The sequence below is a fragment of the Acomys minous genome (assembly GCF_964271855.1).
Source record: "Acomys minous genome assembly, chromosome: 2".
Taxonomy (NCBI): domain Eukaryota; kingdom Metazoa; phylum Chordata; class Mammalia; order Rodentia; family Muridae; genus Acomys; species Acomys minous.
This window is the reverse complement of record NC_140484.1, coordinates 13,561,461-13,589,308: the sequence shown is the minus strand read 5'-3', so window position 1 is coordinate 13,589,308 and position 27,848 is coordinate 13,561,461. Positions and strand designations below refer to the sequence as shown.

General features: G+C 53.3%; 2 protein-coding genes across 10 annotated transcripts in view; one reads left to right on the top strand and one right to left on the bottom strand.

The window, feature by feature from the left end:
* The window catches only part of NEURL1 (neuralized E3 ubiquitin protein ligase 1), a 79,817-nt gene extending 61,873 nt beyond the window's left edge, over positions 1–17,944 (top strand). For both annotated transcript variants that reach the window (XM_084763249.1, XM_084763250.1), the window contains exons 4-6: positions 11,119–11,808; positions 14,883–15,029; positions 15,869–17,944. In XM_084763249.1, the coding sequence (XP_084619375.1) occupies positions 11,119–11,808; positions 14,883–15,029; positions 15,869–16,107 (1,076 nt within the window). In that variant the 3' untranslated portion in view covers positions 16,108–17,944. The remainder of the gene's footprint in view (positions 1–11,118; positions 11,809–14,882; positions 15,030–15,868) is intronic.
* Positions 17,945–18,724: 780 nt separating this feature from the next.
* The window catches only part of SH3PXD2A (SH3 and PX domains 2A), a 204,076-nt gene continuing 194,952 nt past the window's right edge, over positions 18,725–27,848 (bottom strand). For all 8 annotated transcript variants that reach the window (XM_084763099.1, XM_084763097.1, XM_084763098.1 and 5 more), the window contains one exon: positions 18,725–27,631. In XM_084763099.1, the coding sequence (XP_084619225.1) occupies positions 25,697–27,631 (1,935 nt within the window). In that variant the 3' untranslated portion in view covers positions 18,725–25,696. The remainder of the gene's footprint in view (positions 27,632–27,848) is intronic.

Below are 27,848 nucleotides of genomic sequence, written 5' to 3'. Positions count from 1 at the left end.
AGTGGGTTGCCCAGGCTGGCTGAGAACCTGCAGTCCTCCTGCCTCAGCCTTCTAAGTAGCTGAGATGACAAGCCCTGCGCCACCAGGTCTGGCTGAGAGTGCCTTTTCTCTCAGTCCCGACTCTGGCCTGAAGGCCCAGCTTGGGAGCTGCCTCCTCCACGCAGCCTCTGAATAGAATTTTCCTTTCTGTCCTCTTCCCACCACAGCTCTGCAGTCACAGGGAGCTTTAGTCCATCCTCATGTCTGCTTCCCCACAGGACAGGGGTTTCTCTGAGGAAAGGACCCAGGTCTTACACCGCTAGCTCCCTTTAGAGCCAGTGGCTCTCAACCTGCGGGTCACCACCTCTTTGGGGGCGGGTGTCGAGCAACCCTTTCACAGGGGTCACCTAAGACCATCAGAAAACACAGGTATTTACGTTACCACTCATAACAGTAGCAAAAATCACAGTTATACAGTAGTAGTGGAAATTGTTTTCTGGTTGGGGGGGTCACCACATGAGGAACTGCGTGAACGGGGTGCAGCACTGGAAAGGTTGAGAGAACCATTGCTTTAGAGGAGACCGTCTCATCCAACCTTGCTGGGTAGAGGTTGCAGCAAGGGAAGGAGAGAGGAGGCTGGCTGAAAGAACAGAGCAGGTGGGCGGGGCTGACGGAGGCCAGTCCGACCCCCAGACAGCCCCAGGCTCCCTGGACAGTCAGGGAGGCTAAGGCGACACCAGGATTCAATCAGCATACAACCTGAGAGGGTGGTACATTGCCAACCTCTGTGGTCATAGCATCCTTCTCCTCTGCCCAGACGCTTCCATCATTAGCTCACTTAACCTCTCCGTGGGCCCAGAAGAGTGTTTTTCATCCCCATTAGGCAGGGAGAAGACTGAGGTCTGTGGAAGGCCTGGTCTGCCCATGTAGGGATGTGGCTGAGCTGGGTCTGAACAAGGAGTTCCATGGTAAAAGCCTTTCCTGTGGCCTTTCTGCGGATTTAAACATAAAAGGAGGCAGGAAGTCAAAGGAGGCGCAGTCCGCGCCGATGGAATCGGGAGAGGCGTCTTGAAAGAGTAGGCTCAAGCTGGACCGTACACATTCCAGGAGGCTGGATAGACAGGAAGGGGGGAGCTGTGCCTAGTGACATGTGGCGGGGGGGGGGGGGGGGGAGGGCTCCGACCTTCAGGGTATTTGGGGTAGGCAGAGGTGGAAGCCGGAGATGAGTCAGCAGCAGGGCCTCATGCTGGCACTGGAGCCCAGGCTGTCCAAACCAGCCTGACCCACACCCCTTCTGTGACTATACATGGGTTTGCTTGGAGTGGCTCACTGGCCCCTGGGTCTCGCAGCAGACGACTCGATAGGGCCGAGGCTGTCCCAGCCATAAATCACCATGACTCCTGGCATTTTTCAAACGGGGATTATGGCCCCTGAAGTCAATTAGCAGATTAAAATAGCTCTTCTTTTTGCTCCTCCTAAATTGATTTGTGTGAGTGTGTTTAAAAAAAAAAAACAATCAAGAGTGTCAGAGGGGGAGGGAAGGACAGAGATGGGAGGAGTAGGTGGTGTGGACTAGAAGAGAGGTGAAGGCCTGGGTCCCTCAGGGGCCCCTAAGGCGCTCTGGCCTTACTCTAGCCAAGCACTGGGATTCTAGGCCTGTGCCACTATGCCTAGCATTTCTGAATTGTTGGCTGTCCCTCTCTTAACCGCTCTCATCCCCCTTAAGAAAGTTTTTCCTTTTCTTGGTAGCTCTGAAGATGGGCCAGTCTTTCCCGGGGTGATTATCCCCCAAAGATTATGTGACCTTTAGGGACTTCCTCCAGGCTCACCCTTGTTCTCTCCAGCTTCTGTGTGGGTTTCCCACACCTTACCTGTCCAGTCTTCAGAGCACAGGGGTCAAGTGCTTGGTATAGCACTGTGTGCCTAGAACGTATGCATGCATTGGGTATTGGAGCCAGCCCACAGACGGATGGCTGTGTCCCTGAAGAAGTGGACAGTTTAGAGGCTGGCGTCTGACTCTCCTTCTCTGTGGTCCTGACGTAGGCCAGCTCCAGGCCACGTCCCCATGTGCCGGAGCTCAGTAGCTCACCCTCTTTTCCTGCGGGTGCCCTGGCCCAGACCTGGGATGGTATCTCCAAGAATAACAGCTTCCTGCCTCCAGGAAGATGGGCCTGCCAGCAACCAAATAAACACAAGTTTTATGGGGTGATTAATACAAGAACAGATAAACTCCTGTCCTAGTTTCTCGTGGCCTCCTTGCTTCTCTTAGAAATGTTACTGCGGTGTGGGACACAGACCTATAATCTCAGCACTTAGGAGGCTGAGGCAGGAAGATTGTGAGTTCAAGGACAGCCTTTTGTGTCCCAAAGGGAAAAAAGTTGGAAAGAGCAGGCAGAAGGCTGGTGAGCCTAGACTACGCTCACAGTCAATGTCCTGGACATCATGCTGTGCCTACCATGGCCTGGGCTTTTTTCAGGGAAGGAAGAGTAAGTAATAGGAGACTTGAAAACCTAGCTCTTGACCTTGAAGAGGTTTACACACCGAGGCACTTGCCACATCACAGCTGTGAAGTGGCCCCAAATCTGATTGTGCCATTAGGCCCAAAACATCTAACTATAGGATGCCACTACGCACAATGCAGGAGGACTTTGGTGGGAAAAGAAACTCAAGTTGATGAACAACAATTGAGCCATAAGTGGGTTACACTGGGGGGCTGAAGAGATGGCTCAGTGGTTAAGAGCACTGCCTGCTCTTCCAAAGGACCCGGGTTCAATTCCCAGCACCCACATGGCAGCTCACAACTGTCTGTAACTCCAACATCTGACACCCCCTACACCAATGCACATAAATTAAAATTAAATAAAATATTTTAAAAAAAAAGTGGGTTACACTGGCACAGAGTGGGGGACGAGCTAACAGGGGAGCCCCTTCCTGGAAGGGGACAAGAAAGGCAGCAGCCTACTTGTGCTCAGGAGGATTGTATACAGCCGGGCACATGGGGACGTGTGCTTTGAATTAAATGCTCCCCTTTGGCCCTTGTGCTGTCTGCGTATTTACTAGGAGAAACTGTGGCTGACAATAGAGGCATGCCAGGCCCAAAGTGAGGTGGGAAGGGTCTGGAATTTAGACCCCCAGCCAATCTGAGCATGAGGTCAGTGTGAGCAGACATGGTGCCATGTCGGAGTGGTAGTGTCCGAGCCAAGAGGGCTGGGTTCGGCCCCTCCCAGTCTTCTCCTTGAAGCACACACTTCTGTGCCTGGGTGGAAAGCCTCACCTGCCTGCTCAGGGGTGTTATGCATGGAGACTCAGATGATGTAGCCGTGGGCCAGATTCTAAGGGGCTGCCCATCCAGGGCAGTGGTCCGGCTTTGCAACCCTGCACCGAGAGACTCCTCATCCTCTCGTGACGAGGCCCAGGGGCTGAATCCTGTCCTGGGTGTGCTGTCCACAGCTGAGGGCTGCACTGCCATCTGGGTGGGCTCGTTGATGCTTCCCTGGCTAAACTGATGCTTTATACTCAGCCTTAGCTGCTGGTTCAGGAGGAGCCTGTGCTGGTCTTGGGATGGGGGAAACCATAGGGGATGCTATGCTGATGAAGGTCTTTCCCTCTTTGACAATTTTCCTGTCCTTTTCACTTAAAAAGAATAATCCAGTCAGGTGTTGCAGTGTACACACATGGGGAGCAAAGGCAGGGATATGAGGTCACACTTAGATACCTATTGAGTCTGAGGCCAGGCTGGGCTACATGAGACCCTATCGCAAATCCAACGCTCCCTCTACCCCCTAATTTTACTGTTTCTTCTGCAGAGACTCTTCCAGGCATTTACTCTTTCTTCTCATTTCACATCTTGCCAGTTGTCTAAGGCCCAGGCACCAACCCTCCCTTCCTCCATCTGGACTTTCCTGCCTTGCGCGAACAGGATGGCACGTCCTCCCCTGAACATGCGGGGGCACATGTGGGCCTAAGTGGTTAGCATGGTGTACTGTCCTGCACTCTGCGGTGGCATGCATCCTCCGTGGTTGGGGAAAGGTGTTCTTGTACGTGTTTTCCTGAGAGGGGGGCCCAGGGGCCCAGGCTGCATTCCTGTCCAGCTTCTCAAGCTGTGAGTCCATCTGTGCTCCCTCTTGAGTCTGGATGTCCTCCTGCAGGTGGTCACTGAGGACCTGTTGTGTCTGGAACAGGGGGTATGAGAGCTCTAGGCAGCAAGGGTGGTCCACTCATGTTGGGCAGTGGAGCTCCAGCAGTGTTGGTCTGAGAAAGAGGTAACGGGGTCCCAGGGTATCTGATTCAGCAGAGAGGGCAGTTTTTTGTTTGTTTGTTTTATTTTTTGCTTTTGTTTTTGTTTTTCAAGACAGGGTTTCTTTGTGTAGCCTTGGCTGTCCTGGACTCCCTTTGTAGACCAGGCTGGCCTTGAACTTACAATGATCCACCTGCCTCTGCCTCCCGAGTGCTGGGATTAAAGGTGTGTACCACCATGCCCGGCATATGGGCAGCTCTTACTGTCTGTGTTCTTCACAGGTTCTCAAGGATTCATCTAGGCTCTCCTGTCCCAGAGCAGACTAGCCTGGGCAGCATGCGATCATGTCCCCAGGATCACCAAACTGGACTGGACTACCTGTCACCTACAGAAAAGGCAATGCCACACTTCCACCTAGCGTCTCATTGGCTCCAGATGGAGTTCTAGGGGGCCTTGGTTAGGCATATGGGGATGAGAAGGTCATAGTGGGACCCAAGGGAAGGGAGGAGCTGGGTAACTCTAGAACTGGGGACCAGGCCCTCATTTCACAAGCTGCTTGTGAGCTGTGGGCAACTCCCAGCATCTCTTGCCTTGGCCTCCGGATTAGTTGGGCATACTATACATGGCCTACTTAGCTCGCAGGTATCTGCAGAGTCTCTCAGAGACAAGAAAGTGTGCATAATGTAAGGAGTCGTCTATCCTTAGGTTAAAAAAAAAAGACCCAATTTGCCATATTTGCCATCACCAAATAGAAAACTCCGTGCCAGTCTTGTAGCATGAAGGAAAACCTTGCAATCTGGGTTTCCTGGGATACGACCTGTGCTTCTTTGGCAGAGTTCCTTGGAGCCCTGGGGCTCCCCAGGACATCTCTGAGGTAGCGAGGTGCAGAGGCATGGTGAGGGTTAGGGTCATGATGCTCACCTGTCAGACTTCAAGTGTCTGGTGGTAGTGGAACAAAGATACCCCGTACAAAACGAACACTTGAGGTGTGGTGGTTAACGCCAGTCACCCTAGCACCGGAAGGCTGAGGTAGAAGGATCACTGTGATTTCCAGGCCAGCCTGGGATACAAAACTCTGCCTCAAAAAACTTAAGAACAGAGCAGGCTGTGGTGGCACACGCCTTTAATCCCAGCACTCCATCTCTGGGCGGATCTCTGGGAGTTCGAAGGCAGCCTGGTCTATAAAGAGTCCAGGACAGCCAGAGCTCTGTGTAACAGAGAAACCTTGTCTCGAAAAACCAAACAAAACCCCCCAAAACAAAAAACAAAACTAAGTATACAAAACCGAAGTCAATAAACTAACAAACACACAAACGAAACAATCAAAGTCTGAGAACCACTACATCAAGTGACTTTGGGAGTCTCTGGCTCCACCAAGGAGTCTGTCTTTGAGTAATTCTGGAACAGTCAACGCCTTCCCTCAGTGGCCTCAGAAATATGAGCTGCCCATAGCTGAGTTCAAAGGGAGAGGGTGGAGGAGGGCAGTGTGGTTTTCAGAGCACTGCCCAGAGGGTTGAGAAACCCTTGGTGTCCATCTGGGCTGTGTACCGCCTCCATGGCTCCTTCCCCGGCCTGGGGCAGAGGCAACGCAAAAGGGTGATATTTATGGAGACAGTCAATGTGCTGGCAGCACCTTCCAAACAGGGGCTGGCTGCTGCGGCCTCGTGGTTAAAGATTACCCAGTGCTGCGGATGTGAGACTACAAACAAACACGAGTCTGGGCTGGTGGTGGCCCAGCTTCAAAAGAGGCACCTATGGCAGGGCCAAGACCCTGCCTTGGTCACCCTGTGTGGCTGGGTGGCCTCTGAGTGAGAGCTGGCCCTTAGCCCTTATAACTAGCCAGTCTTACCCATGGCCTGGCTCAGCAGGCCAGCAATATTATATAGCCTACGTGCCCTTCACAGGCTGTCTGTCCTGCGGCTGAGGGAAGGCCTTCCCTGACTCTCTCCAAAACGGAGGGTGAGCTGGAGAGCTTTATTCTCAGGGCAACATTTGTCCCAAAGAAGAAGACTCAAAGGGGGCCTCTGAGGCATGGTCTACCACCCAAGATCCAAACCAGGAAAGCTTTTCGTTCTCAGGATGGGCTTTCATGTAGCCCAGGCTGACTTCAGATTCATTATGTAGCTTAGGATGGATGACACCCCCCCCCCCTCTCCACCTCTGGAGTTCTGGGTTTACTGGTGTGCACCACTGTGCCTGGCTTGTTAGGTGTTGACTATCAAATCCGGTCGCTTGTATGGGCTCTCGCTCTCCCTCTCTCTGTTTTTCAAGACAGGGTTTCTCTGTGTGGCCTTGGCTGTCCTGGACTCTCTTTGTAGACCAGGCTGGCCTTGAACCTACAGTGATCCACCTGCCTCTGCCTCCCGAGTGCTGGGATTAAAGGCGTGGGCCACCACGCCCGGCTTATTTGTGCATTCTAAGGCAAGCACCCTACGGACTGAGCCATGCACCCCACCCAAAGAAAGTTTTTTGTTTTGTTTTGTTTTTTTAAGAGTTATACAGAGATAGGGGCTAGGAAGCTTTTTGAGGTATTGGCCTTCCTGTCCCCAGGGGCGTTCTAGGCAAGGATGAGTAAGAAGCTAGCAGGGGCAAAAGAGTGGCCCCCACCTACCTCCTCATTTCTTCTTGTAACTGAGTCTAATTTGGGTTCTTCCTGTCTCCAGGCCTAAACTAGCTAGCTGTCTGCTGATTGCCAGGACCCAGGTCCTGGCTTGTCTCCTGCCTGTGGGTCAGTACATGAGAACAGTAACAGCCTTGCCCTGGCAGGGCCTGGTTACTTCTGCTCTGGACCAGAACCATTGCCAGGCACCAGAATTGGCAGGCACCAGAGGGACGCAAAGCACAGTGGCTGAGCAGCTCCTGGTGCCTCCTCTGCCTCCACTACTAACTCCTCCTGAGCGGGCAGCATGTTTCCAGCACTGGTTACATAACTTGTTGCTTCCAAATGTGGGGCCAACCCATGGCCTGTGGTTCCAGATTACCTGTGTGCTGGGAGAGTGCCAAGGCATTCTCCTGGATGTGGGGGCTGGACACAGTGGTTACCCATCCCCATGTCAGCTCACTCAGAGGCCCTTTGCGTCTGCCATGCGGTGGGTGCTCTCTGTGGCTCAAGTTGCAGCTATTTCAGGGCCTCGCACAGCTGACCTGCTGCTAGGACAATTATTTGGAGCCTGCTGGCTGCCCGCAGCTGCTCCTGCTGAGTGCTGGAGAGGAAGGGGAGCCGCCGTCCTTAGGCTGGGTCTAGGGCTTCCAGCTGCCCCTGGGCCTCAGCTCCCAGCTCAGCAACATTTCTCAAAGTAGGCTTCCTAGTCAGCCTTCCTCCCTCCATCCACACTCTCATTGTTACTTCTTTAACCTCCGCACTTTAGCTGCTTGCTTCTCCTGGATTTTTAGTCAATAATCTAATTCAGAGAGTATTTCCTGGGCGCCCGCTGTGACTTGTGCGTCTACAGACAGCTTGAACCATCTGTCTGTGTGGGCTCGCGGGGCTGGAGGTTGAACCCAGAGCCTTGTGCGTGCAAGGCACTTTACCACTGGCCCCGCCCCCAAATGCTAATACCCAAAGTTATCTGGGCAACTGGGGCTCTGCCTGCCCTGGCTTGCCAGAGCTTGTCAAGGCAGGCATCTGCCTCCGTTCCCTAGGTACACCATCACGTGATTCAGGAAAGTTGCTTAACATAAAGGCTCCCAGCGAAGTACCAGGTTGAACAGTTAACACCTGGCCTGGAGTGCCGTAGAGCCCATGGTGACATGGAAGCAGTGGCTCGTATTGACATATGGTCAAGTGTGCCAGGTACTTTAGCAGGTGCCCAGTGGGCCGTATTTCATCATATCTCTGCAGCATCCTTCCAAGGTGAGCCCTGAAATACAGGCTTTATATAAACCAGATACATCTCTCACAGCTGAAGAAGAAAGGCCCAGGAGGTTAAGCCGCTTGTCCAAGTTCATGTAACTCATTAGGAAATGGCAAAGTCAAGATTTGAACCCAGGCTGATGGCTTCAAATTCACTCCACTCCGCTGTGTTCCTGTCAGCCTATTGCTTACCCCGTTATATGGATTTGGTTACAAAAGCCAACCGACCGATGCCCAAAGTACCCTTGAGTTGGCTGGGTTATCTGAAGTACAATGTACTTATCCTTGGACGTGGTGGTCACTGCGCCTTGAGCTTCTCAGAGCACATCTGGAGGAGGGATGGGGAAGGCGTGTCCGCAGTCTTCAGTATGGAGGGAGCGGCGTCTTCCACACGGGCTCAGAGTTCCAGAGGTGTGGCGTGTTACACGCGCAGAGGAAGAGTTCAGTTTGAGAGAGAACCAACCCCTCAGAGGTCGATGTCCATCCTTGCTTACTAAGCTACTTCTGTAAGTCATGCCCGCAGATTGGGCTTGTGCGACTATGAACCAGTTCCCCCCCCAGCTCGCCCAGCTCCAGGACCCTGAGCACACTGTCCCGAGAGTACAGGGTAGCCTAGATAGCCCACGAGATCTTTCCCACAGCCATGGGTGCGCATCTCTGAACAACTGAGTCCTCTCCCTTTCTCCCAACCCCCTAGAGTCCCCAGGGCCCAGTACTGGAATTCCCAAAGGGCCGGGGAGCAGAAACTGGCTCTCCAGGGTCTATCCGCCTGCCACTCGCCCCCCCCATTGTCTCCTTCCATTGGCCTCAAATTCCTTCCTGTCCACACAATTCCCCTCCCCTCTGCCTCTGCACCGTCCCCAGCCTCCAAGCCATGGCCATCGTTGTCAGAGTCAATTCCCTGGAATAATTGAGTTTTCCGGTCGGCTCCCTCCTCCTCGCCAATGCATTGCTGGGAAAGCCCAACCAGTCAGGCCCCAGGAGGCTTTTGGAGCAGCCTGAGACTCAGACAAGGGGCAGCACCTAACCTTCCCAAATCTAGATAACACCGCTTCTGTCATGGGCAGGGAGGGGGACAGAACACCCCTTCAGGGGTGGCCGATTGTGGCCTCTGCTCTTCCTGCTGGCCTGGGCTCCTAGGCTTTGCTGGAGGACATGGACACCCCGGCCACTTAGGCTCAGGGAGGGTCCTGGGAAGGCATAGGTCATGGTGTGGTTTATGGTGGTGCCAGTCTGATTTGGGGACACCAACTCTGCAGAAGGGGCTTATCAGAAATGAGCTTGGCCTTGGGGGATGGGCAGACCTTGCTCCGATATCGAATCTACTTGCTTGGTGACTGTCACCCAAGACTCCTGAGCTGCATCCATAGTGGGACGCCACCCATGGGCTGCTTCAGGGATAACACGCAGGAGTCATGCACATGTCATTACTGTCTCTGTAAGTTACAGGTATGTAGAGCAGGACATAGCATACCCATTAAAAGAAAAACGGCTGGAAACAGCTGTTGGCATGAAGAGGTGTTCAGGACACAGTAAGTAAAACAAAAACAAAAACAAAACAACAGCAAACACAAACAGTGGTTGTGCAAAAGAAAATGTGTGCAGCCGGAATTTGAGCCTGAAGCTCATGCCCATGGAAGAGCTTAATGTACTTCATGTATGCCCAGACGTTACCCACAGACTTTAGTGACAGTGTTCTCAGGAGATGGGTCAAAGTCACCACATTTTCAAAATAGTGTTTACCCATGAAAGGTTAAACATCATTGGTGTTTATATAGTAGAACCCAAATCTTTGCATTGACCGAAACAAAAAAAAAAATACATTCAAAAGAGTCTGTCATGCCACAGCCCAAATATGGGGAATGCTTTTTCTCTGGGTGGTGGGCAAACAGAGCTGTGTTTTCCTTTCTGCTGGAGTGTATCTTCTTCAAAACTCAGTTTGTATCCCTTGTCTGGATTAGTGAGGTAGCCGTCAAGCTCACCGGAGCTGCTCTCAAAGGCTCTGTTTCTTGGATTTACTTAACTTCCTTCTTCCTTGATGTCTTTATGTGGCAATGATAACCACTAAAGGTAAGTATTGGCTTTTGATGCCAGAGTTTATGCAGAGACTGGTTTCCTAGAGTGTTACAGTGTCAATGGTGCCTGTGACAAATGCATATTGTTTGTCTGAATGCCACTCTGCGTTTGTTGTTGGTGTGTATGTGTGTGTGTGTTTCAAGACAGGATTTCTCTGTGTAGTCCTGGCTGCCCTGGAACTCCCCTTGTAAACCAGGCTGGCTTTGAACTCAGAGACCCACCTGCCTCTGGGATTAAAGGCAGGCGTCACATCGGCAAGTTTGCTGTCTTTTAAAGGTGGGATGTAGCGGTGTATTTATAACCTCACCGCTAGGGATGCTGAGACAGAGGGAATCCCCTGGAGCTCTCTAGCTAGCCAGCCCAGTCTACTTGGCCAGTTCCAAAAAACCAAACAAAACCAAAAGTGGATGGTGCTTGAGAAACACTAAGGTTGATCTCTGACCTCATGCATGTGTACATGTGTGCACTCACATACCTGTGTGCATACACATGGGGAGCTACTCCTTTCTAGTTAAGCATAAAGTAGGAAAGTCCTACGGGTTAGAATTTAAGAAACCTTTTTCTTCTGTGGAGGGACTGCTAACAATAAAATTCTTTTTAAGACTGTAAGTCTTAGTGGGCACTGTGGCACACTCTGAGTTCAAGGCTAGCCTGGGACAAAAGACTCTTTTCTCAGAAAAATAAAGCAACCCTCCTAATATGTTTTATGAATCAATATGCTACAAGTTCTGCGGGGTTACTGGAAACAGTAAGGAGAAACCACTTGCCAGCCGGGAAGCACGTAGAAACAATTAGATGCCCTTCAAATTCCTGTCTTCCAGCCGCATGCCTTTGTTTAAAGGGTAGATCCCTGTGCCCCCTTCGCTTCCCGACTTTGCGCCTGAGCCGTAGCATCTTTAGTGTCCGTGACACATGCTACGCGACCTCTGTGGGACGGTGACGGTCGCCCTGTCTTTCGCCCTTCCCGCCGCAGACAGCGAGCTGGTGCTGCCCGACTGCCTACGGCCGCGCTCCTTCACCGCCCTGCGGCGGCCGTCGCTGCGGTGCGAGGCGGACGAGGCGCGCTTGTCCGTGAGCCTGTGCGACCTCAACCTGCCCGGAGCCGACGGCGACGATGGCGCACCGCCCGCCGGCTGCCCGATCCCGCAGAACTCGCTCAACTCGCAACACAGCCGCGCGCTGCCGCCACAGCTCGACGGCGACCTGCGTTTCCACGCGCTGCGCGCCGGCGCGCACGTCCGCATCCTGGACGAGCAGACCGTGGCGCGCCTGGAGCACGGGCGCGACGAGCGCGCGCTCGTCTTCACCAGCCGGCCGGTGCACGTGGCAGAGACCATCTTCATCAAGGTCACGCGCTCGGGCGGGGCGCGCGCGGGCGCGCTGTCCTTCGGGGTCACCACGTGTGACCCTGGCACGCTGCGGCCGGCCGACCTGCCCTTCAGTCCGGAGGCCCTAGTGGACCGCAAGGAGTTCTGGGCGGTGTGCCGTGTGCCCGGGCCTCTGCACAGCGGCGACATCCTGGGCCTGGTAGTCAATGCCGACGGAGAGCTGCACCTAAGTCACAACGGCACACCGGCAGGCATGCAGCTGTGCGTGGACATCTCGCAGCCCCTCTGGATGCTCTTCAGCCTGCACGGCGCCATCACGCAGGTCCGCATCCTCGGTGAGTGCCGGGTGTCATTCCCCCAGTTCATGGTGGCCTTGCTAGGCAGTCACCATAGGTGAATTCTGGGCAGGGAGGAAGCATGTGGTCCAGCGATAGCTGGGGAAGAGACCCCATCAACTCACATCCCAACAGGCACACAAACTGGCCTGAGCCATACACCTCAGAGGTTGTGTGAAAATGGGGCCAAGGGAGTTTCCACCAGCAGTGAACTCTGCGACTTGGTTTCCTCGCAGCTGTTTCCGGTCTTAGTGCGAATCAGGCTGGCTGATTGTGGTGGTGCTCACCTGGAGTCCCAGCATTTACGAAACAGAGGCAGGAGGATCACTGCAGGTTCTAGGCTCAGCCAGGGCTGCATAGCAAGCTCTGCCTCAAAAGCAGAAAGACAGCAACAACCAAAACCAAACTCCCAAACATGACATTGGTGTCTTCTTGGGCAATACCTGCATCTGAGTAGGGGAATCCCTGGGCAGGAGACTGCAGTGTTCCAGACCTTTCTTCTGGGAAAAGGCAGTTTGAAAGGACTGGAGGGTGTGGACTTGTGTTAAGCCACGATCCCTGGATTGCGCTGTAGCATCAGTCTCCCCAGCACCTGATGGGAAGGAAAATGCTTGGTATGAGGGAGCGGTCCATCAGAGGGAGGGAGGGATGGCAGGAATGTGAGGGCTGGCCACACAGCATCCGTCTGCTGTCCAGAGACAGGTGCCAGCAGTCAGCTCCGTTCTCCTTTTTTGTACTCAGCATGGGAAGCCAGCCCTTCCAGTGGGTTTACCTTGCTGGGCTGGCCTTCTCTCACTAAGCTCACTAGAGAATGCAGATCTTTGAATCCTGGCCCCAGAGATACTAATTCTGCAGCACGGAGATAGATTCTGAATGTCCGATTTTGTCCTGGTTGCTTTTGGTTTTATTTTGTTTTTGGTGTTTTTTGAGCTGTGACTTTGTCTGCATAGCCTGGCTGTCCTGGAACTCACTATGTAGACCAGGCTGGCCTTGAACTGACGAGATCCAGCTCTGCCTCCTGAGTGTTGGGTTTCAAGTGGTTGCACCACCATGCCCAGCTGATATATATATATATATATTTACAGTAAGTATCTGCAGTTAAGGTTGGAGAGCCCTGGGCCTCTCAGCCTCATGGCTCAACCCAGGAGGCTTGGTAGCGTCGGCAGTGTAAGCAGATGAGCAAGCCCCGGCTGCTTTCTGAGCTCAGCCTCTGTGAGGGGCTGTATAGCGCAGTCCTTGTGTCTGTGTCTGTGGTGCTGTTGAGACTGGACGTATGGAGAGCTTGTGAAATGAGATTTAAAAAAAAAGTGTAAGCCGGGTGTGGTGGCGCACACCATTAATCCCAGCACTCGGGAGGCAGAGGCAGGCGGATCGCTGTGAGTTCGAGGCCAGCCTGGTCTACAAAGTGAGTCCAGGATGGCCAAGGCTACATAGAAAAACCCTGTCTCGAAAAAAACCAACCAACCAACCAAACAAACAAACAAAAAACAAAAACAAAAAAAAACAAGAAAACAACAACAACAAAAAAAACCAGTGCAGACTTCTAGCTTGTAGAGACCAGATGAGGGGATGGTAAGAAGAAAATAGAAAAGCTACGGAGAAGAAAGGAGGCCAGAACACCAAGAAAGATAATTCAGGAAGGAAGGAGATGAAATTAGGTTAGATGACGCGAAATCAAACAGGAGGGAAGGTGAATCAGTCTAGGGTAAGAATTTTGGGTGGAATGAAACGAAATTGGATGGGAAGGCACACACGCACACACACACACATATACACACATGCGTGCGCGTGCACACACACACACACACACTCACACCCTGAGCTGAGGAGAGAGGTAACTGGCTCTGCTCACTGCTTCTCAGAGAAGGGAAATTGCAGGCACAAGGTACTCTGGCTCTTGCATCAGCATCACCTAAGAATAGCCAAGTGGCTTTCCAGTAAGGCTTCTGCCACCCAGAGAGGTTTATGAGACTGGAGCAAAGGGGACTTAAAACAAAACACAACACAAGACTCTTCCTGTCCCAAGTGGTAAGTGGGCCAAGGTGGTTGTCAGGAAATGCCACCCAGAACCCTGTGTCTATTAATAGCTTTGGAGCTGCTTGGAGAATTGGGCATGTCTCTCAGGCAGCAAAGTGATGCTGGGGAACCTGACAGTCTCTAAAGGAAAGACTCCTCAGCTGCAGTGGCACACGAAGCTTCATTGTCCCCGATACATTGTAGAAGTCCCCCATAAGCTGGTCCATGAGGGATATTTCCTTTATCCACACATACGAAACCCACGGCTCTCTTTGTGGTCACGGTAGAACAAAACTACTTTCAGTAAAGACAACTGGGTCAGGGTTGCAGAAAACCACTAGGCAGTGCACAGGCTAAGAAAGTAAATAGGCTCGCGTTTCCGAGAGCTCAGGGTCTGCTAGAGAAACACGGATGGACCCTCGGGCCAAGAAGACACAGTACTTCAGGGTGTGTGGCTGGGTATGGCTAGTCAGTGACCATGACTAGTGGTGGAGTTTGGGGGGGGGCATAGTTACCTGGAGACTGAGGTTTGAGGACAACCTCAGCAGGGTTCCCGAGCAGTCATCTCTTCGAGGGCCAAGGCTCTGTCCTAGTCTCGTACGTGCACGACATGAACTTCCGGGAGGGAAGGCCTTAAAGAAGGAAGTCAGGGCAGAGGGAGGGAGAAGAGAAGGGAGATGTGGCAGGAACAAAATGGCGGGACCAGGGTGCCAGCGTAGAGATGGTGGGTAGTTTCTAGGCACTGTGGTAGAGAGGGCAGGACTGACAGGAGGCCGCGTAAGAGGCAGGGACTGTCTTCTCTGAAGGTACCCAGGAGGTGGGAGGGGGCTACCAAAGTGGCAGGAGTGGGTTTGGAGGTTGTGGGTGATGCAGAACGCAGTGCTACCTCCAGGTCTATAGGTGAGGACAGAGCAAGGGTCGGGGCTGAGCCAGCCTATGGGGTCCTCCCTGAGCCGGGGGGGCTGTCCTATAGGCAGGTGTGGGAGCCCTCTCAGGGGGCAGGGGCCGAAGCATTCTCCATGAGGCTAATGGCAGTGTGGCCCATCCCCCTTTCTCAGGCTCCACCATCATGGCTGACCGGTGTGGCCCGTCTCTCCCCTGCTCACCTGCCTCCACTCCAACCTCACCCACTGCCCTGGGGAGCCGCCTTTCTGACCCCCTGCTCAGCACCTGCAGTTCTGGGCCTCTGGCTGGCTCTGCTGGCGGTGAGTACCAAAGCGCTGTGGTTGGGTCATTGCTTCTCCTCACATACTCTGCAGAGAAGGCCTGGCGTAGCCTTTGTTAGGGCCAGGGCTGACAGCTCTCACCAGGGGTTCTTGGCTCTTTAAAAAGGTGATTTTTAATTATTTTTAAATTTTGAGTGTGTGTGTACATGCATGAGTGTGTGGAGAGCCTGTTGATGCTAGAGGGTATGTTGGATCCTTCAGCTGTGAGCTAACTGATGTGGGTGTAGGAAACTGAACTTGGGTCCCCTGGAAGAGCAGCAAGCCTCTTAAATGTTGACAAATCTCTCCAGATGTTGAAGCTGTGGCTTTTTAAAAATATTTATTTTAAAGTGTGTGTGTGTGTGTGTGTGTATGTGTGTGTGTGTTGGGGTTTGTGGCTATGTGAGCTCTAAGTACCAATGGAGCCCAGAAAGAGGGCATCTGATCCCTGGCTGTCCTGGAACTCACTCTGTAGACGAGGCTGGTCTCGAACTCACAGAGCTCTGCCTGACTCTGCCTCCCAAGTGATGGGATTAAAGGTGCTCCAGGAGACTTCTTAAAAGTACACATAGGGGATTAAAGGCTAGTGCAGGATGGTTCCTCCTCAAAAGACTTGGGAAATCCTTTTTCCCTTTTTCCTCCTTTTCCCTTACTGCCACTCTGGCCCTGGTCTGGGGTTGTGTGGTCAGAGCCTGGCTGCCCGAGGTCAGCTTCTTCCTTGGGCAGGAAGGTGGGTTGTCAGTGCCAACAGTTGGCTTTCCATAAGTGGAAGAAGAGTGAGCTTTTCTCCTGTGCTGGGCTGGGTCACATCTCATTTTGATGAGTGCTTTTGCTCCCAGGGACAGCCCCCAACTCACCAGTGAGCCTGCCTGAGTCACCAGTGACCCCAGGTATGGGCCAGTGGAGCGATGAGTGCACCATTTGCTATGAGCACGCAGTGGACACAGTCATCTACACGTGTGGCCACATGTGCCTCTGCTACTCCTGTGGCCTGCGCCTCAAGAAGGCCCTGCACGCCTGCTGCCCCATCTGCCGTCGCCCCATCAAGGACATTATCAAGACCTACCGCAGCTCCTAGCCCACCACAGAGCCCCACTTGCACGCCCACCGGTGCAGACTTCAGCCCAACACCAGCCGAGAGCGAAGCCAACAGGGTCCCTCCCTTCTACACGTTGCAGACTTTTCCCCCCTTTTTCCATTAAACATGGGAAACCAAGGTCCCTGAAGGTTTGGGCTGAGAGGTTCTGAGGCAGGGAGGTGGGGCACAGGTAGTACAGGAGGAATGGAGGAGAGGCGAGGCGGCTACCCCACACCCTCCCTCCTCTTTACCCAGGTTTCTGCAAGCTGAGGGGCTGAAGTAGTCTCAGCTTGTTGCCATGCCTCATGATCTGGGCAGATCGCTAGGCTCCGTAGCCTGTGTGGCACCTTGGAGGGAGTTCGTGAACAGGTAGCTAGCTTCCCCCTTGGGCAGCTGAGGAGGAGGCCATTGGACTCCTCCCACCCCGAGCAGCTGCAAACTGCATGCCGTGTCTCTTTCTCCTTACCCAGAGTGGGTAAACAGACAGGCTGCAGACTCCAGGGCCTAGGTCCCTGACCGTGTGCCAGCCTGCCATGTCCAGCACCTCTCCTTGCCATAACTTGCACCAATCATCTCGCTGGTGCCGTTGTCCAGGGTGCCCTTTGGTATAGGCTGAGGCGGGCCTTTCTGTTGTCAGGGTCTCAGGAGAGCAGGTCCACAGCCACACACTTTCGGCCTCATCTCGGTGTCAGATTAGGCCTGGGCTGATCCTGCCATCACATGCCCAGGAGGGACAGGGACCCTCAGTGGGGTGGGGGTTCCCTGGCCTATGGACAGCTCTTATCCTTAATTTTAATTTATTTATTTATTTGGTTTATGAGTTTTGTTTATGGGTTAACTCTAACCTGGGGGCCCCTAAAATGATACTCTCGGGGGGTTGCCTGGTAAGGGGCAGCAGAGAATAGCCACTCAGAATCTGCCCCCCAGGCCCCGACGAGGCTCATGGGCAGTTCTGTTAACCATGAGGTAGAAGTCCAGGCTGGAGGTTTCCCAAGAGGTAGATGAGGCTCTCTTGGGTGGGGGGACCACTCACATCCACCCTTGGGTGTCCTTACTCCTTGGGTGGGAACTTTGTTAGTATGGTTGCTTCAAGGGCACCTATACTCTAGGAGTCCACCTCTATAAAGACATGGAAAGTTCAAGAAGGTTGGGCAAGATTATTGACTTATGGGCCGAGACCAGAATGGAGACTCTTGTTAGAAAAGGGAGGCTGGATCCTGAAGGCCAGCCTCTTGGCCTGTCGCCTTGTGCTGTGGCCCCTGTAGCCCTCCTACCTGTTCTGGGTTACTGTGGCATCTTAGCCTAGACTCTCCCAGCCTTTCTGATGCCTGGCTTTATACCCTCAGAGGTGGGTTTCTGCCTTGACAGGCAGGACCTGGGGCTGTGTCCTGGACACTGGCCAGTGGTCACCCCCGGCCCCAAACCCCAGCTTCTCCTGTGTAAAGTGCTTCGGAAGTGGAGCCCTTTCCATGTAGTTTCTGGGAGTTCTTCTCAGGGGTCTCTCAGCGGGGGATGGACCTGGGAGGCGTTGAGAATGGGATCTCATGGTGGGCCTTTGCCTGCACTGGCTTTGCAGGGACCTGGGGAATCTGTGCCACCCTTGGTCTCACCTCTTCAGTCACTAGCCCTGGTAGACACCCTTCTGTGGGAGCAGGCTGGAGCTGGTAAGTCGCCCCAGCTAGTTGGGAGCTCAGCCTAGAGTGAGAGAAGTCCCAGTGTAGAGCCATCTGGCTGGAGGTGGAAAAGAAGCCATCATCCATCCTGCTAATACAGAGGTAGCACTGCCTCCTTTGTGAACTGGGTCACTGTGTTTGTGAATAAAGATGATTTCCTACCAGCCTGAGGGCTGTGCTGTGCGTCTGGAGGTTGGGAGGGGGACCAGTGTGTGAGCACAACTGAGTGGTTAGGGGTTATCAGAAACTGCCCCACTCCTTTCTCTGCTAACTCTAGACCCCTAAGGCCCAAAGGACCTGTGTGACAAGGAAGCCTAGGAGTCAGGCTCTGGAGCATGGCATGGGGCTCGGACAGTGGGGTCCATAATACCAGACAAGCCTTTTAGGTTGCGAAGCTGCTGCCCTCCTGCTGGCCTCATGACTCTGAGTTTGGGTAGCAGGGTCAGGGAGGGTAAGTTACCAAGGGAAACCACAGTCATGTGCTGGAGATCCTGTGGGGTGAGTATCGCCATCTAGAGACAAACAGGGGGATGACAGGTCAACCCTGTAGCTGGGAACAGGTAGGTAGATTGGGCCCGAGGTCTAAACAATGTTAGAACTGTGCACATATGGCTGGGCCAGGCCTCAGAGACACATGCGATGGCTGCCCACACCCTTTCCTGGGAGGAGGCTTTGGCCACCTAATCTTAACCTGCCTTTGAACCAGCCTCAGGTCCAGTTTTTCTTGCTTACTAGAGCCGGGAAGTAAGGACCAACAGTCTGGCTTTGGCTATTTCCAGACAACCATCTGCACATGGGGAGGGCCCAGAGGAGCTGTGGGAACTGACCCCTCCACCGCCCTCCACCCCATCCTCTTGAGTAGGCTGATATTTGGGCTGGTGGGACTTTGCTAGTCAACTGAATGGGTCTTCGGAGGCTGGAAAGAATCACCTGATTCTGTTCGGTTAAAAAGGCCAAAAACTTTATTTAGTTTTTAGGGAAATACAAGATGCCTGTAAACGTAAACAAAATATGAAACAAAACAACCCAAAATTTAAAGTATAGAAGCATGCCAAGACAGATCATTTCTGACCAGAGTCCCATCATTTTTTTTTTTTTAATAAAGGACACCCGGAGAGTGGCAGGTCAAGGGGGCAGGGTCCCTCCCTCAGCGACACTGCGTGTTTGTGATGAGACTTATAGAAACAATCCGTTGTTAGAATTATGAGAAACATGGAGATCGCTTAGCACCACCGAGGATCCTGGAGATGTGTCAGCACTTGTATGGACCCCTACTGCATCCAAAGTCCTGTGTCAGTTTCTCTGCTGAGGCGGGGAGGGAAGGGGCTGGGGGAGGGGCTCCTGCTGGCCCCATTAAGCTGGCTATGAGTGGACACTAAGGCCCTGTGATTCAGGAGTCCAAGTGACATCTACCTGCTCCTCCTCACCACACAGTCCACATGCCCACACTGCAGGAGAGGCCATCCACATCTGCCCTGGAACTCACCTCCCACAGCTCTCAGTAACCGGTAGGGGCACCCATGTCCTCTGTTGCAGGGGACAAGTTGCAAATCTAAGAATGTTAACTGTGTACCCTTTGAAATATGCTCAAAAGCCATGTGTCTCAGTAGACACCCCTAGAAGACAAAAAGTACACGCGGGGATGTTGGTGCGCCTCACCTGGTCTGACTGACTGCGGGAGGCCGACCCAGCAGGTAGACCCATAGGTTCCGGTAGAGCCTTGGGAATACATGTCCTGAGTCACCAGGACAGATGAGGTCACCTGCCTCCTGGACAAGCCTGGGCTCTTGAGTTCTGGTGTGGGGATATTGGGTCCCTACTGTGTTGCCTGTTATGGTCAGTGGTCTCTGATTTCTACAGTTTGACAGGCTAGCTCTGTACTAGACAAAATGCACTGGGCAAAAACTACTGGGTTTCTGGGAAAGGGCCTCTAAACCCAGCCGGGCTTATGGTTTGCAGCACCTCTTCCTTAGGATGATCCGTGATAACTGGATCCAGCTGTGGCCCAGTGGGTGAGTTGTCTCTGGCTGGACTCCTGGCTGGTGAGTAACAAAACTACTCCCTGTAAAAACCTGTCCTTTTCAAACACCAAGAACTCACTTCTTCCTGCTCTAAACACAGTACAACTCCAAACTCTCTCTTTCAGCCTTCCTACACCTTCTCTGCCTAAAAGACATCCCTGGAAGCCTCCGCCCGGTGCAGGGACGGTAAGCCCCGGTAGTTCCAAACATGCGTACTCGCCTTGCCAACAACATGCCTCCCACTAGCTTCCCAACATGCTAGATACACCCGTTTTGCACTAACTAACACACTTCCAAAGACACAGCCCATTGTCCAGCATGAGACTGGGAGTAAGGCAGGGACCTTCAGCAGGGGTGACCTCACTCTAAGGCCACCAAGTCCTATGATTGCAATGGGGGGAGGGGCTACTGACTGTTAAGGTCTCCTGAGATTTAGACAGGATAGGGGAAGAAGGGCGGGGTGTCTCATGCCAATTCCTTGCAGCCAGGTTGGGATCAAGGCTTTGGAAAGACCCTTCCATTCAGCCTACAAGCACCAATGTGCCCACTTTGTGGCCTGGAGGCACAGAACAAAACAGTAGTTAAAAGCAGAGCTAAGGTCACTGACCTTGTCCTATCACTGGCTCTCAGCATTGAGCTTGGCAAACACAGGGACTTAAGACGGCACCAAACGGGACTTAGCCAGAAAGCTCCGAAGGTCCCGAGGAGCCTTCCACACACTCTCAGGAAGCACTCGTAAGGCTTGCAGAAGACATGGGAGACAAGGCTGTGTGGACACCCACAGGTGCTTCATTTCTCAGCCGGTCCAGCCTGCCTCTCCCTCAGAAACAAACCAAGTGTATGTAGGATGCAGGTGGGTGCCCTAATTTAATCACCTCAGCACTTTCCATACTCAACGTTACCTCTCCCACATCTTCATGTTGGTGCCTGGCATGATGGCCTGGGCTGCTTCTGTTAGCTCTGTTAATGCCAGTGTGAAGTTTCCAACTAAATAATAAAATAATTACAAAAACAAAAAGACACATTGCACTCTCCAGCCAGAATCGTGTGAATGACACACATACTTACTGCTAGAAGCTGCCAGTCCCTTGGGACCTGCCCAATGACAAGGACTAGTTCAATGGAGACCGCCTGCCCAGTATTAATTTTCTCTAACCCCGTGCTATTTAGTTCAAGTGGGAAATTACCATCAGTCAGTCTCTCTCTCTCTCTCTCTCTCTCTCTCTCTCTCTCTCTCTCTCTCTCTCTCACACACACACACACACACACTCTCATGTAATTTCCATGCACATGGAGATTACTAACCATCACACACATGCACACACACACGCTTTCTCAGCCCTCAAAAAAGCGAGGGAATATTAATTGGTTGGTGACGTGGACTGCTGTCTTTCCAGAGAGCTGCATGGGGATTCTACCTCATCAGCTATGCAGCATATCTATTCCAAGGGAAGCCCCAGGAGGGCCTGGTCCCTCTCCCTATCTGTATAGAAATTCACACAAGGTGGGCCGGAGCAGCAGGCCTACAGTACTATATAAAAGGGATATGCCAGCAAGGCTTTGCTTGCTATCCTGCGGAGCTGAGTCCTGGAACTTGCTCCTCGGCCCCAGGAAGCCATCTTATCCTGCCACTTCCCTTGCTGCATGTGAAAGGAGGCTGGTGTGTACCTGCCATGGCCAGGGCTCATGCCTTTTGCCCAAGTCACTGAGATGAACAAGCGGGCAGCTGCGACTCAGCCCCAGGCCGACTACAGGCCTGGAGGAATTGGATCTTACTGGGTACGGAGGGGTTAAAGCACCTACCCTCCAAATGTGTTGGTGGATGGCCAGGATTCCCTGTCCATAAGCTGAACTGAGGTTCCATAGTTTTAGAAAGACTCATTCACACATCCAAAGCATCATAGCCCACACATCAGGAGGCTGGGGCGAGAGGGCTGCTGGGAAATCACTTCTAGGACGGGTCTCTCTTGAGCAGCTGGCTACGAAACAATGGGAATAAAAACCGAGTGGACAGGGACCCAGGAGGTCAAGAGCACCATGCCACTGACCCAGATCTCCTTCCAGGTGGACCACACTAATGGGCTGTCCTCTGCTGGCTATGCTTTCTTCGTGCTGGGGCATGGGGGTGGCCTGCCTAGAGATCAAAACCATGACCCCACCCATGTGCTCCCCAGTGCTGACTCCTCCCAGCAGCAGACAGACTCAGCAGGGTCTCTCTCCACTCTGTCCCACATCCCTTTTGGTAGTATTGCACTTTTTCCTGTCTCAGATTTTCATTTTTCCATTGAGAATGCAAAGTATTTGGAAGGAACAGGGGAAGTAAGTAACCTTAAGGAAATTTTGTATTAGTCAAGCCTAAGGAGAGTTGGGGCGATTTCACCTGGTCCCCCCTCCTAAGGACAGAACACCACAACTTAAATAGCTCTACATGTACTCTGCAAGTACTAGCCATATGAAAATAATGTTCGGCTGAAATTCCCTTGTCTTTTTTTTCTCCTTAGCTGATAAAAGTAGTAATGTGCCTTTGCTGAGGAAAGCCATGGATATAAACGCCAGTAAAATATGCCGCTCTAACATTCAAAGTGACTACAATGATTCTATATAATGCCTTCGTCCATTTAGGAGTGAGAAAGAGAGGAAAGACCTTGGGGCCAGGCTTGGGTGGGGGGAGATTTGAGGCCTTGCAGACAGAAATGTGCCCCCCAGCACACACCCACACACCCACCCACACACCCACCCACCCACACCCGCCAGCTCCCTTCTGCTGCCCCGTGAGAACACAGAGGAGCCAGGCAGTGTAGCCAGGCCTGCTAGTGACAAGGAAGGATAAGGTTTGAAGACTTTCCCTCCACTCCCGTAATAAGAAGAAAGGGGTCTTTAAACTGAAAGAAAGACAAAAGCACCAAATGATGCATGTTCGGGCATTATATAAACCTCAATAATGACCTCAGAAGGGCTCATTATGATTAAAGTTGCAGTATACAGCAATACAATGTCGTTCACATTTTCAATCAGAACTAATGGAAAACTAGGTTTGGACAATGCTGAGATTCCACTTTTTTTTTTTTTTCCCTTTTAGTCCGATCTGGTTTTCCTCCAGATGGGTCAGAGCCCTGGGCCCTTTCCTCCTCCGCTGCTGCCACAGTCAGTCCAATATCACAAAGCAGCTCATTGGCTCCAGGGACACAAGGGCTGGCATCCCTTGGCCACATCTGGGAAGGCCTAGCATGCACCCTTCTTGTTTCAAGTATTCTTTGGGCTTGCGGGGTTTGTGCTGTGCCCTGATGGGTTGCTGGTGAGGGACCTTGGCTTTCACTATTCGGTGTCCAAGTCTACGTACTGACACTAGGTGGCAACATTCCCCACTTTCCCCAGACGCCTGAGCAACGCCCAGCCATCCCTGGGGCTGGATGTTACAATGTAAACACAGTGACCACACAATAAACTAAAGGGGTGGGAGAGGAAACAGTATTAACGCAGTGAGGGGTGGGGGACCTGCCTGTTAGCTGGGCAATTTGGGGAAATCCATTTCTTGTCTTTGGGTTGATGTGACAACAAAGGATGGGACCGAGTGACCTCTAGGGTCCCTTCCAGTCCCGCTTTTGACGACCTATGATTTTAGGACACTGGGAACTGGGAGAGGGTCTTTGGGGTGCAGAGGGCAGGGCAGGCTGGAAAGGCAGGTTCTGGGGATCCCGGTGGTCCAGTCCAACTGAGATGCTCTGTGCCTGTCGGGCACACTAGTCATCGCGAGCTGGCTCAATGCCGACATCTGAGGAGTGAGGCTGTGGGCCGTCCCCCTGGCAGACAGCTATGTGGAAGGTCCTTTCACCTGACAGTCACTCTACTTTTAAATTTTATTTTAAATAGTCATAAATTACTTTTTCTTCTTTTAATAAATATGTGCTGTTTAAAATGAGAAGAGTATATACTGCATCTTTAAGTAATGCACTTTGCTCTCCGAGTTTCTTTCCATTTCACCTTAATTAAAGTGCACTAATTAAGAAATAATGAACCACTTCTTTATCATTATTGCTCAAATAAGTACAAATAATATCATGAAGACACTAACCCACTACCGTTAGTACTGCAATCTAGCAGATTAACTCAACGTCCTGCTCTATTTAATACTGTCCAGCAGAAGATAATAACTAATCTCAATTTAAAACAAACTCATGAACACAGAAGATGAAAACAGAGAGCAATGTCACCGCGGGCTTTTGACAGAGGAGGCTAGCGGGTCTGTATCCGCGTGTAGGAGGGACGTGGGCTTGGGGCTCCAGGAGGTTTGGGTTGGAAGCTGAAGGCAGACCTGCCTGGGAGGAGAGGTGAGGGGAACTCGTCCGTCCTCCCGTGTCTGTTGGGACCAGCGGCCCTTGGTCAGGGGAGATGCTGGCAGCTCAGCCACAGGCTGTGAGGCAGGATCTGTCCCAAATCAAGGCACGTGTGGAATCTGCTCCCAGCACAAAGGGGAGTCCTCGGGCTTCCCTCCGGAGGATCCCCTGGGAAAATGTCATCTATCGAATCACACCCCAAAGCAGACAGGAGACGGCAGCACACTCCATGCCTTTTCTTCTCTGTCCTCCGTCTTCTTGGGCACTCGTAGCATTGCCAGCAGGCTAAGGGGCACAGTGGGCGGCGTCTGCTCCAGGCTGACCCAGCCAGAGTCCCTTCTGCCCAGGGTTGGTGGTGACTTACTTTTCTACAGTAAGGCTTTCTTTGGGCCCTGCCCAGGTTGGAGAAAGTGGGCAGAAGCAGGCAGAATAGTCACCCAGCAGCCTGGCTTCTAACAATGCCCCTCTCCTTCTCGGGGCAGGAACCTGAACACGTTGTTTCAGGGAGCCGAGGATCTGGCCTTACCCCGTCCCAAATTCCCTGGTGAGGTGCCATGCTCGGGCACTGTGCACACAGTGGAAACCTAAACAAATAACTTGGCTTATGGGAAAGCAAAAAAAAAAAACAAAACCGTTAAACCAAAATCCAAATAAAACATCCCTCCATGGAATTCAACAGAAAACCCCACCCACCACTACTCCCTCTGCTATGTGAGGCCGAGCCGCTCGGGGGGGGGGGGAGCAAACAACTTCTAAAATAAACCCCAAACCAAACGCATGATATGTAACCTCCAAACCAATAACCCTTTCCCAAAGATGCTAAAGGAGCTGCCTACTCAGAAATCCTCAAGCAATCTCTAGAGTATGAGGAGCCTGGCATCCTCTAGGTCAGCTCCCACACTGTGTCCTCCATGTGCCCTGAGGAGGGCAGGCTCTTTCCAAGGCCAGGCCAGCACAGCAGAGGAGGCAGTCCTTGTTGGCACTGGAACTCTTTAACTACCAAACATAGGCTGTGGCCTGGCTCCAGAAAGGGCTGAGCTCTCAGGAGCCACTGCCAAACCCCAGAGCTGGTGGTCTTCCAGAGCACCCCCACCAGTGGTCGGCGGTAGACTAGAAGCCAACATAATCTCAAACACATCATTAAGACAACACAAGGGTGACTTCCAGAGGTGAAGCCAGCCGCCGAAGTGGCTTGAGCAGGGGCAGGACCCTGGACGCACCTCACGACATCTTTTCCAGATCTGCAGCAAAGGCACAATTGGGCTTTCCCACACGGCCTGTACTAAATAAATGGTCCATCGGCAAAGCCATCAGTGTGCGTGCGGGGGTCCTGGGTCCAGGATAACCCTGCTCTTCCCTTTCTCCTACTACGTGTGCACACCCATCACATCCTCCCTTCCAGCTGGAGGGTGTACTGGGGGGGGCGTGTCACATGTTCTGCAGGGTTCAATGGTGTCACCCCCCTCCCCCTCCCGTTTTGTCCCTCCCCCTGTCTACATGCCACCACTCATCCCGTGACAGCCAGAGCAGCACACTGAGGCTGGAAGGACTCCGAGCTCTGTTAGTTCTTCTTTTCTAGGTAGTTGGAGGGGACCCAGCCCTTGAAAGGCTTCACCTCGTCCAGGATCTGGCAGTACCACCAGCCATTGGGGTTCCTCTCCAGCACCTCCATGGACACCCCCTCCTGGAAGCCGGCTGTCTCCTCATCGCCCTCGTAGTCTGCGATAGAGATGTACACGTCTTTGAGGTTATTGTGGATGAACTGAGACTTCTCAATGGGCTTCGGGCGCACTGGGGAGACGGGGATGCCGTTGCGCTGGGCAGGCAGCAGGGGTGATTCTGAGCCCTGGCTGGCAGCGCGCTCTGCCAGGCGGCCCTTGGCCTCAGTGGCTGCCGCCCGCGCAGTGCTGAAGGAGGAGTTCCTGCGGACACCCCTGAGGTTGTCGGTGGCCGTCAGCGACTCGTTCCTCCGCAGGGCACAGGACAGGTTGTTGTCCTTGGGTGGGGGAGACACAAACACAGACTGAGGCCTGACTGCCACCTGGCGCACACCGTTCCTCATCTTCACTGCTGCGGTGCCCGAGGTCTTGCCAAAGCCCCCAGGAGGCTTAGAAGGGATCGGTGGCGTGGCCCTCTTGCTTTGGTTCACAGTGTTCAGTGCTTGCACCCGCTTCTCGATCTTTTCCAGGCTATCTGACTTGCCCTCATTCTGCGTGCCCTTTACTGTGTCTGGCTCCTTGCCAGCGGTGTCAGGCTGCTGGTTCTCTTCGGGCACCAAGTAGTGGGAAGGAGCCCAGCCTTCCAGCTCCCCAAACCTCACGTACCACCAGCCGCTCTCCACCTTTTCCAGCACCTGCACCTCAGCGCCTGCAGGGAAGCTGATCTCGGAGTCCTGGACCTTCTGATAGGCGCTGCACGTCACATAGGTGGTGCCTCGCCCTTCCCATTCCTTCTTGGGAACGCATGGGGGAGTGGTGGCAGGGAGCGGGATGGTATCTGCAGAGCCTCTCCTGGACCCCTCAGAGGCTGTCTGGGGGGGCAGCTCTGAGTCCTCACTCCTAGAGCCCTTGAGGCCCCCCCTGAGCTGGCCAGTGGGCCTCAGCTGGCGCCGTAAGGAGCTAATGTCCATCTTCTCCTGGCTTTGAGACTCAGCTCGGTTCAGGACTGGCTTTGGTCGGACTGATGGCTTGGCTCGGCCGCAGGAGGCCAGCCCAGCCTTCACATCGGCATCTTTCTTGGTCCCGACCTTGGGGGTGCCACGGACACCTGCGTCTGAGGCAGAGCGTGGCTTCAGGTCACCACTGTTCTTGGACAAGGAGGAAGAGGAGGAGGAGGAGGAGCAGGTGGTGCTGATGGTGATGGAGGAGGAGAAGGAGACGTTGGACTGGTTTTTCCCCAGCTCTGCCTGGGCGTTCTTCTCTGCCTTCAGCTTTAGGAGGGACGATGATTTGGGAGACCCTGACTTGGGGGAGTTTTTCACGGCAAGAGACAGTGAGGAGCTGCCGGGGGAGTCGCTATCCCCAGAGGAGCATCTGGTGGACAGGGTGTCCTCTGTGTGTGGCCTGAAGGCCTCGTTCTCATAGATCGTCTCCTCTTCCAGGGCCACATCCTCAGAAGACTCGCCCACCTTGAAGCGGGCCCGCTGCAGGGAGGAGGCAGGCGAGACCCTGCGGGGCTGGGCAGGCCGCCTGTCCTCTGTGGCCTCCTCACTCAGCTCGGGCTCTGAGTCAAAGCCAAAGGCAGGGATGTCGTACTCGGGTTCCTCATACGTGAACTTCAGTGGGGAGTCCTGGCCCTCACAGGCAGCCGTGGGATTCTCCTCTGCCTCCTTAGCTTTGTTGGGGGGCGCGGGGGGCGGCACCTTGGGCCGGGTCAGGGTGCTGGTTCTGCGGCTCAGGTTGGGCTTCTTTCGCTTGTCGATGTACGAGGCGGGGGCCCAGCCCTCCTTCTCTCCGATCTGCACGTACCACCAGCCGCCTGAGTTCTTGTCAATGACCTGGGGGGAGGAAGGGCAGGCCAGTGAGTTGCAGGGGTCTCTGGGTGCCTGTGATGTCCCAGACTGTTTTATAGACACTGCAAACCTGAGCCCTTGAATAAGTGGCCCAAGACCCATGGCAGTCGGTGGCAGGCTGGATTCAAACCCCGGTCCTGGTTGAGAGGCTCCCGCTCACTCGCCTGGTTTCCTGGCCCCCTAAGTCTGTGCCAATAACCTG